The 10,284-nt window shown below is 52.8% G+C and overlaps 1 protein-coding gene across 1 annotated transcript; it reads left to right on the top strand.

The window, feature by feature from the left end:
• The first annotated feature begins 5,050 nt into the window (after nt 1-5,050).
• On the top strand, nt 5,051-8,248 carry MRPL54 (mitochondrial ribosomal protein L54). Its single transcript, XM_037885937.1, has 3 exons — nt 5,051-5,209; nt 6,403-6,559; nt 7,895-8,248. Exons 1-3 carry the CDS (start codon nt 5,110-5,112, stop codon nt 8,025-8,027), a joined length of 390 nt encoding a protein of 129 aa, XP_037741865.1. The 5' UTR covers nt 5,051-5,109; the 3' UTR covers nt 8,028-8,248.
• The last annotated feature ends 2,036 nt before the right edge of the window (nt 8,249-10,284 follow it).

The raw sequence follows: 10,284 nt of genomic DNA, 5'->3' as shown, positions 1-10,284 counted from the left end.
GTAATTATAGAATACCAGGGTTGGAAGGGACTTCAGGAGGTCATCTAGTCCAACCCCCTGCTCAAAGCAGGACCAATCCCCATTTTTGCGCTAGATCCCAAATGGCCCCCTCAAGGATTGAACTCACAACCCTGGGTTTAGCAGGCCAATGCTCAAACCACTGAGCTATCCCTCCCCCCAGAACTAGCGCATTAGGGTATGTCTACACTATGAAATTAGGTCGAATTTATAGAAGTCGGTTTTGTAGAAAGCGTTTTTATACAGTCGATTGTGTGTGTCCCCACACAAATGCTCTAAGTGCATTTAGTTGGCGGAGTGCGTCCACCGAGGCAACCGTACAGAGGCAACCGTCGACTTCCGGAGGGCTGCACTGTGGGTAGCTATCCCACAGTTCCCGCAGTCTCTGCCACCCGTTTGAATTCTGGGTAGAAATCCCAATGCCTGATGGGGCTAAAACATTGTCGCGGGTGGTTCTGGGTACATATCGTCAGGTTCCCCCTTCCCTCTCTCCCTCCGTGAAAGCAACGGCAGACAATCGTTTTGCACCTTTTTTCCTGGGTTACCCGTGCAGACGCCATACCACAGCAAGCGTGGAGCCTGCTCAGCTCACTGTCACCGTATGTCTCCTGGGTACCGCTGGCAGACGCGGTACTGCATTGCTACGCAGCAGCAGTTTATTGCCTTTTGGCAGCAGACAGTGCAGTATGACTGGTAGCCATCGTTGACGTAGTCCTGGGTGCTCTTTTAACCGACCTCAGTGAGGTCAGGGGCACCTGGACAAACGTGGGAGTGACTCAGCCAGGTCATTTCCCTTTTAAGTTTCGTCTCATGGTGATTGAGTCCTACCGGCAGTGCACTGTCTTTTAATCTGCAGCCAGCAGAAGACGATGGCCAGCAGTCATACTGCACCGTCTTCTGCCGAGCACCCAGGAGATGGTGATGGCTAGCAGTCGTACTGCCAGCAAGATGTACAAAGATAGATGAAGTGGCTCAAAACAAGAAATAGACCAGATTTGTTTTGTATTCATTTTCTCCTCCCTCCCTCCATCCGTGAAATCAATGGCCTGCTAAACCCAGTTTTGAGTTCTATCCTTGAGGTTCTGAGTTATATCCTTGAGGGGGCCATTCTGTTTCTCGCAAAGCCACCCCCTTTGTTGATTTTAATTCCCTGTAAGCCAACCCTGTAAGCCATGTTGTCAGTCGCCCCTCCCTCCATCAGGGCAACGGCAGACAATTCTTCCACGCCTTTTTTCTGTGCAGGCGCCATACCACGGCAAGCATGGAGCCCGCTCAGATCACTTTGCCAATTAGGAGCACATTAAACACCACACGCATTATCCAGCAGTATATGCAGCACCAGAACCTGGCAAAGCAAAACCGGGCGAGTAGGCGACATCAGCGCGGTGACGAGAGCGATGAGGACATGGACACAGACTTCTCTCAAAGCACGGGCCCTGGCAATGTGGGCATCATGGTGCTAATGGGGCAGGTTCATGCGGTGGAACGCCGATTCTGGGCTCGGGAAACAAGCACAGACTGGTGGGACCGCATAGTGTTGCAGGTCTGGGACGATTCCCAGTTGCTGCGAAACTTTCCCATGCGTAAGGGCACTTTCATGAAAGTTTGTGACTTGCTTTCCCCTGCCCTGAGGCGCAAGAATACCAAGATGAGAGCAGCCTCCACAGTTGAGAAGCAAGTGGCAATAGCCCTGTGGAAGCTTGCAACGCCAGACAGCTACCGGTCAGTCGGGAATCAATTTGGAGTGGGCAAATCTACTGAGGGGGATGCTGTGATGCAAGTAGCCAACGCAATCAAAGATCTGCTATCAAGGGTAGTGACTCTGGGAAATGTGCAGGTCACAGTGGATGGCTTTGCTGCAATGGGATTCCCTAACTGTGGTGGGGCCATAGACGGAACCCATATCCCTATCTTGGCACCGGAGCAGCAAGTCGGCGAGTACATAAACCGCAAGGGGCACTTTTCAATAGTGCTGCAAGCACTGGTGGATCACAAGGGACGTTTCACCAACATCAATGTGGGATGGCCGGGAAAGGTACATGAAGCTCGCATCTTCAGGAACTCTGGTCTGTTTCAAAAGCTGCAGCAAGGGACTTTATTCCCAGACCAGAAAATAACTGTTGGGGATGTTGAAATGCCTGTAGTTATCCTTGGGGACCCAGCCTACCCCTTAATGCCCTGGCTCATGAAGCCGTACACAGGCAGCCTGGACAGTAGTCAGGAGCTGTTCAACTACAGGCTGAGCAAGTGCAGAATGGTGGTAGAATGTGTATTTGGACATTTAAAAGCGCGCTGGCGCAGTTCACTGACTCGGTTAGACCTCAGCGAAACCAATATTCCCACTGTTATTACTGCTTGCTGTGCGCTCCACAATATCTGTGAGAGTAAGGGGGAGACGTTTATGGTGGGGTGGGAGGTTGAGGCAAATCGCCTGGCTGCTGGTTACGCGCAGCCAGACACCAGGGCGGTTAGAAGAGCACAGGAGGGCACGGTGCACATCAGAGAAGCTTTGAAAACCAGTTTCATGACTGGCCAGGCTACGGTGTGAAAGTTCTTTTTGTTTCTCCTTGATTAAACCCCCCCACCCCTTGGTTCACTCTACTTCCCTGTAAGCTAACCACCCTCCCCTCCTCCCTTGGATCACCGCTTGCAGAGGCAATAAAGTCATTGTTGCTTCACATTCATGCATTCTTTATTAATTCATCACACAAATAGGGGGATAACTGCCAAGGTAGCCCAGGAGGGGTGGTGGAGGAGAGAAGCACCAGGAGCGGTGGTGGAGGAGGGAAGGACAAGGCCACACAGCACTTTAAAAGTTTTAAAATTTAAAACTTATTGAATGCCAGCCTTCTATTGCTTGGGCAATCCTCTGGGGTGGAGTGGCCGGGTGGCCGGAGGCCCTCCCACCGCGTTCTTGGGCGTCTGGGTGAGGCGGCTATGGAACTTGGGGAGGAAGGCGGTTGGTTACACAGGGGCTGTAGCTGTGGTCTGTGCTCCTGCTGCCTTTCCTGCAGCTCAACCATACGCTGGAGCATATTGGTTTTATCCTCCAGCAGCCTCAGCATTGAATCCTGCCTCCTCTCATCACGCTGCCGTCACCTTTCAGCTTCAGCCCTCTCTTCAGCCTGCCACTTACTCTCCTGAGCCTGCCACCTCTCCTCCCGTTCCTGCACTCTGACATTGTCTGCCTCCACGCATTCGTCTGTGCTCTGTCAGTGTGGGAGGACAGCATGAGCTCAGAGAACATTTCATTGCGAGTGCGTTTTTTTTGCCTACTAATCTTCGCTAGCCTCTAGGAAGGAGAAGATCCTGTGATCCTTGAAACACATGCAGCTGGTGGAGAAAAAAAAAGGGACAGTGATATTTAAAAAGACACATTTTATAAAACAATGGGTACACTCTTTCACGATAAACCTTGCTGTTAACATTATATACATTACACATGTGCTTTCGTTCCAAGGTCACATTTTGCCTCCCCCCAGCACGTGGCTAGCCCCTCCACGTGGCTAACAGTGGGGAACATTTCTGTTCAGCCACAGGCAAACAGCCCAGCAGGCACGGGCACCTCTGAATGTCCCCTTAAGAAAAGCACCTTATTTCAATCAGGTTACCATGAATGATATCACTCTCCTGAGGATAACACAGAGAGATAAAGAACGGATGTTGTTTGAACGCCAGCAAACATACACTGCAATGTTTTGTTTTACAATGATTCCCAAGTACGTGCTACTGGCCTGGAGTGATAAAGTGTCCTACCATGGTGGACAGAATAAGGCTGCCCTCCCCAGAAACCTTTTGCAAAGGCTTTGGGAGTACATCCAGGAGAGCTGCGAGTGCCAGGGCAAATTAATCATTAAACTTGCTTGCTTTTAAACCATGTATAGTATTTTTAAAAGGTACACTCACCAGAGGTCCCTTCTCCGCCTGGTGGGTCCGGGAGGCAACCTTAGGTGGGTTCGGGGGGTACTGGCTCCGGGTCCAGGGTGAGAAACAGTTCCTGGCTGTCGGGAAAACCGGTTTTTCCACTTGCTTGCTGTGAGCTATCTACAACCTCATCATCATCTTCCTCGTCCCCAAAACCTGCTTCTGTGTTGCCTCCATCTCCATTGAAGGAGTCAAACAACACAGCTGGGGTAGTGGTGGCTGAACCCCCTAAAATGGCATGCAGCTCATCATAGATCTGCATGTTTTGGGCTCTGACCCGGAGCGGCCATTTGCCTGTCTGGTTTTCTGGTAGGCTTGCCTCAGCTCCTTAAGTTTCACGCAGCATTGCTTCGGGTCCCTGTTATGGCGTCTGTCCTTCATGCCCTGGGAGATTTTTTCAAATATATTGGCATTTCGTCTTTTGGAACGGAGTTCTGATAGCACGGACTCCTGTCCCCGTACAGCGATCAGATCCCGTACCCCCCGTTCGGCCCATGCTGGAGCTCTTTTGCGATTCTGGGACTCCATCATGGTCACCTCTGCTGATGAGCTCTGCACTCACCTGCAGCTCGCCACGCTGGCCAAACAGGAAATTGAAATTCAAAAGTTCATGGGCCTTTTCCTGTCTACCTGGCCAGTGCATCTGAGTTGAGAGTGCTGTCCAGAGCGGTCACAATGGAGCACTCTGGGATAGCTCCCGGAGGCCAATACCATCTAATTGCATCCACAGTACCCCAGATTCGACCCGGCAACGCCGATTTCAGCGCTAATCCTCTTGTCGGGGGTGGAGTAAGGAAGTCGATTTTAATAGCCCTTTAAGTCGAAAAAAAGGGCTTCGTCGTGTGGACGGGTGCAGGGTTAAATCGATTTAACGCTGCTAAATTCGACCTCAACTCCCAGTGTAGACCCCATGGGCACTGGGCACAATCCGAATTTAAATGGCCATTAATCCACAGGAGCAGATTTACAGGAAATACAGTTCGGGCCACCGAAAGAGCCTTTCCCCATCTCCGGCCTGCACCCCGAGGGGAGGGGAGTGAATGAACTACACCTCCCAGCATGCTCCCTGGCCCCTGCCCGACTGCGAATCCCAGCCTGCGCCGCGCGCTGCCCGGGCGAGGGGGGCCGGCGCGCGGCCCCGCGCGTGCTGCTGGAGCGAGCGGGCCCATGGCAGCGCGGGCGCTTGTGCGGGCTCTCGCGGCGGGGCGCTGCCCGGGCGCCGGCCCCCTCTGCAGGGTGCTGGCTCGTGGCTATGCCAAGAAAGCAGGTGAGCGTGGGGCCGAGCCCCCCCCGCTGGCTGCTGGGGGCCTGGGGTGCACTGAGTGGCTGGGACTCAGCTGGGCTCTCCCTGCTGCCCTCCCCGGGACCGCCGGGCTTAGGTCGGGTGGCCCTGCTCCCGACAGCCCCCTGGGGCCTCCCGCCCTAGCGCTGCTTGCTGGGAGCAGCGGGCTCGGAGAGGGGGCGCTGGCCCCTGTTTCCATTGTGTGGCTGCGTCCAGGCTGCGGCTCTCACGCCAGCAGCCCCCGGGCGCAGCCTTGGCTGGGTTTCATTTCAGAGCAATCCCCTGCCACCGAGATTTCACCCTGCCCGTGAGGGAGGAACATCTACCCCGGGTGCAAGCTGGGAGTCAGGACTCTTGGGTTCTGTTCCTGCTGGCGGACCTCTGCAGCCTCTTGGGCGAGTTTCTCTTTCCCCTTCGGTACCTCAGTTTCCCCATGTTGCGAATCCATAATACCAACCTCACTGGGGGCGAGAGGAGGTAGGATTGGTCCAGCACTTGGGGCACTAGCCATGGATTTGGGAGACCTGGGAGCCAGAGACGACCTGTGTGACCCTGGGCCAGGCAGCCAGCCTCAGTTCCTCACCTGTAAAAGGGGGGTCCTACCTCCAGGGCATTGGGAAGATAACTACACTGCAGATTGTGAGGGGTCACGTGCTGTAGTGATGGCATCCTACGAGCCTCGTAGATTGCTGCCCATTTTGCTCTGCGCTGAGGTCCTCCCAAGTGTGTTTGGACATCAGCGTGGTGGGGGGTTTAATATGCCCACTCCGACTGCCCCAACAAGAGAGGTTCATTGTTTTGCAACACAGTGGCCTAGACTCTGGGAGGTAATGTGACCCTAACTGGACTGAGAGCTGCCTTGACGTCACGGTGACGGGCACGTCAGAAAGTCACAGGCTTCTGCTCCTTGCGTTGCCGGGGGCTGGGCTTATGGGGAGTCAAAGTGAGAGGGTCGAGTGGTGCAGTTGCGGAGCATTTGAGGTTTTCCGAGTCAGTGGACGTGCCTCCAAAGCCACTCACTTGCGTAGCAAGAGCGTTTGGTCTCTGCCCCCTGTGAAGCGGAAATCGCAGGCGGAGGAACTTGGTAGGACCATTGCTGCTCCCTGCAATAGTCCGGTGCCTCCCCCCAGTGCCGAGGCGGCCAGGCGCCCTGCTGACATCTGTGTTTGTCTCTGCAGCGGTGAAGGCCAAAGGGAAAGGCTTCAGTAAGGAGGAGCTGAAAGGCCCGGAAGTGTGCAAGGACCCCGTGCTGCTCACCACGCACGCCATGGGAGTGAACTTCTACAGACAGGGCCCAGAGGTGGCTCTGAAGGACGACTCTGAGTATCCTGACTGGTGGGTGAAGCCTGGTCTGCCCTCTCCCAGCCACTCGAGGCACATGGAGAGTAGTGGTTAGAGCAGGGGCCTGGGAGCCAGGACTGCTGGGTTCCATTGCTGGCTCCATCACTGACTCCCTGCGAGACATTGGACCTAGCTGTGCCAGTCTCTAACATGGTGTTAAATCAGGTTTATGGGATATATTGTGCCTCACAGCTGAAAGGGGAGAGCACGTTGCTGAATAACTCGGGTTGTGAGCTCCCTGGAGCAGGGTCCGGGTGTTTTGTTGTGTTTGTGCAGCCCTAGCACAGTGGGGGCCTGGGTCATGACTGGGGCTCCTAGGCACTACCGTAATACACCTAATAGATAATGTAGAGCCCCTGTAGCACCATGGGGTCCTGGGTAACGATGGGGGCACCTAGGCGCTACCATAATACACCTAATAAATAATGTACAGCCCTAGCACTGTGGATCTTGGACCCCGACTCGGGCTCCTAGGTATTACCATAATACACCTAATAAATAATGTACAGCATCTTGTATAGTGGGGTTCTGGGCCATGACTGGGGCTCCTAAGTGCCACCAGAATAGAAATAATAAACAAGCAGAGCTGTCACCCCCTCTACAAAGGTATCGTCCCCCCCCGGCACCCCTGCACTTGTCAGTGTCTGACTCTAGCCACCTGCAGTGCTTGTGCTGTATCCCGGCACCCATGGCCCCCTGCAGAACCAAGCAGCGTCCCGCCCTGTGGCCTCCGAGGGTCAGACCCTGCCAGTGCTTAGTCCCACGTGTTTGTGGGATCAGGCCCTGAGCAGGGGGTCCTTCCTCCCCCATCTGCCGGGGGTTGACCAGCCGAGCTGAGCAAGTAGGGGGAGTTTCTGGTTTGCTGGTAATTCTGAAAAGCAGGAAAAATATTCATTTCAGATGGAAGAAAACATTTTGGTTTGATCTTGTCTTTCTCAACATTTTTTATTATTTAACCAAAGGAAAGCTGGACATGCCACCTCGCTTGGAACCAAAAAAATCAGACCATTTTGTTTTGAAAAGATGGAAATGAAATGGGATCATTCTTCCCAACCAAAGCAATTTGGTGCACGTTTGTGAAACTTTTCAATGTAGCTGAATCTGTATTTTTCACCAGAAAAGCTTTGTGCAAAAAATTTGGCCCAGCTCTGGTGACCCTGGCTAGCCTTAGGGCGCTTTAAATGATGAGGCGTGCTTGATGGCAAGTGACCGCATGAGGCCAGGAGCTAGCCGGAACCTGAGCGGGCTGATGCATCCCATCACCTGGGTCAGGATTAAGGGATCCCGCCTGACCTAGAAACTCACTCTCTCTTGTGCATTGGTCCCCAGGCTTTTCCAGATGCACCTCGGCCCCCCCAAGACACTGGAGGAGCTGGACCCTGAGACGCCCCAGTACTGGAGGCTCCTGCGGAAGCACAATACTTGGCGCCGCAACAAACTGAGCAAGAGCAAGAAGTTTTAGGGTGGGGCCTGTATGGTGACACCCCTGCACCTCCTGTGCCCCGGGCCTGGGAAGGATGCTGCACTGGGGCTCGAGGTGGGATTTGGACGTGTCCTGTGAGACGGAAAACAGATGCAGCTGGGCGGGCCCCTGAGCTGGGATCAGCTGGCACCTCCGCCTGGCCAGAGTCTCTTATTTTTACTTTGAATACTGACGACAATAAATCATTGGCCGTAACTGGACAGCGTTGGTGGGTCTGTCCTGTTATTTGAGCCCTGTTACCCAGGGCTCAAATCTTCATGCATCCCCCTCTCCATGGCATCCGGCGCATCGCTGGGTCATTGGCTCCCTTCGAGGGCTGAATCAGAGTGGCAGTGGTGTTACCCAGTGTTCTTTCAACCCAAAGCTCTTGGTAACTTTTACTCTGTGCAAGGTGGTGTCAGGAAATAAATCAGGGGAGACACGGCCGTCCGACCGATAGATGGCTGGCACAGGAGGCCAGGCTAGATGATCACAATGGTCCCTTCTGGCCTTACAATCTATAAATCTATGAAAAAAATGGCCAGGGGCTTTGCAGAGACATTAAAGACAGTGGCACGTGGCTGGCCGGCCCAGGCTGTCTGTGCGTACGGCAGCATGTGGAGTAGCAGATGCTGCAGGCCCAGCTAGCTGGGTACAAAGAGTGTAGACGGTGAGACGTGGTTTAGGTGAGCAGAGTACAGTAGAGAGCTGGACACACCTCAGCCCCCAGGTTTGTCCTCTCCATGGCTGTCTACAAGCCCAAGCAGTGCCTCTCACGGCTGCTTTTAGCAGAGTAGTGTCCCACTGCCTCCCCCTGGCCAGAGCCTCTCACTGCGGCCTGTTGCAGTGTCTGTGTGTAGCGTGTGTGTAGTGTCTGTACTCAGCACACTGCCGTAAATGTAGACATCGCCTCGGGCAGGCATCCTTTACATGTGGCGCTGGGATTTTTTAATTTTATTTCACAGCGTGAGGCTAGAGGCTTCATTTTTAAAATTATTTTCCCCCCCTAATGAAAGCCTGGAATTTGGGGCTTAAGGAGCCAGCTTCCAGAAAGGGCTCTGCTTTGCTGATCCACTGTGAACCACCATGGGTTCACCCGTCTCCTGCGTTGCGTCAGACCAGTGGTCCGTCTTCCCCAGTAGCCTGTCTCTGAGAGTGGCCCGTACCAAAGCTTCAGCTTTTAGAACAGTGCAACCCCCAATCCCAGCTTCCACTTCCAGTCGTCAGAGGTTTAGGGTGCTCCATGCGTGGGGTTGCGTCTCTGACTATCTTGGCTAATAGCCATCGATGGACTTCATCCTCCATGAATTTACCCAGCTTTGTTTTGAATCCAGTTATGCCATCACAGCATCCCATGGCAATGAGTTCCACGCACAAGTTGTGCATTATGTGAAAAGTACTTGCTCTTCCTTGTGTTCAGCTTGCTGCCGCTTAATTTAATTGCGGCTTTTGTTTTGGGAACGGGCAGTTAACCCTTTTCCCACGCCATTCATGATTTTATAAACCTCATATCATTCTTCCCATAGTCGTCTCTCTTCTAAGGTGAAGAGCTGTAATCTTAGTCTCTCCTCGTGTGGAAGCCGTTCATCCCTGGATCATCTTTGTTGCCCTTCTCTGGACCTTTTCCAGTTCCACTCTGTCCTTTTTGAGATGGTGGCAACCAGAACTGGACAGTATTCAAGGGGTGGGCGCACAGTGGATTTATACTGTGGCATTATGATATTTCCTGTCTTCTGTTATCCCTTCCCTACCAGTCCCTAACATACTATTAGCCTTTTTGACAACAAGAGGTACGCTTAGGTGGTGGTTTGGAGCTTTTCTGAAAGAGCCTTCAAGGAACAGTGGGAGCAATGGATGAAATTGGTTAGTATCGTCAGCAGGTGGGCCAAGGGGAATGGCTCTGTGTCCAGGCCCTAGGACAGCACAGGGCATGGAGGATTGATTTCAGCCACAGATTTGAATTGTGATTTAAATCAGCAAGCAGGAAACCTTGATTTAAATAATCAAATTGCGTCTTGTTTTGCATTTGCACTTTTTAGTTATGTTTCTAAAGCAAGGTTGATTCTCATTGGTGGTAACTATTAAAACAGGTTGGTTTGCCATTAATCTTTTTGCTAAATTTGGTACTGGCTTTTGCTAATCACGAGGATACACTAGAACTGTACATACTTATTTAAGCAATTACATATCTAAACGTACATTTACTCAGATTCTTAATTTTTCCTATTTTCTACCATTAGAAAACAGTGAGCGATGC

This window comes from Chelonia mydas, chromosome 25 (genome assembly GCF_015237465.2).
Source record: "Chelonia mydas isolate rCheMyd1 chromosome 25, rCheMyd1.pri.v2, whole genome shotgun sequence".
NCBI classification, from domain to species: Eukaryota; Metazoa; Chordata; order Testudines; family Cheloniidae; genus Chelonia; species Chelonia mydas.
This window is presented reverse-complemented; position numbering and strand designations above follow the sequence as displayed.

Excerpts from the sequence above, each read along its gene's own strand:
- MRPL54 (XM_037885937.1), top strand. The coding sequence starts at position 5,110 with ATGGCAGCGCGGGCGCTTGTGCGGGCTCTCGCGGCGGGGCGCTGCCCG. Across the intron at positions 5,210-6,402 it reads TGGCTATGCCAAGAAAGCAG|CGGTGAAGGCCAAAGGGAAA; the intron begins GTGAGCGTGGGG and ends TTGTCTCTGCAG. Across the intron at positions 6,560-7,894 it reads GACTCTGAGTATCCTGACTG|GCTTTTCCAGATGCACCTCG; the intron begins GTGGGTGAAGCC and ends ATTGGTCCCCAG.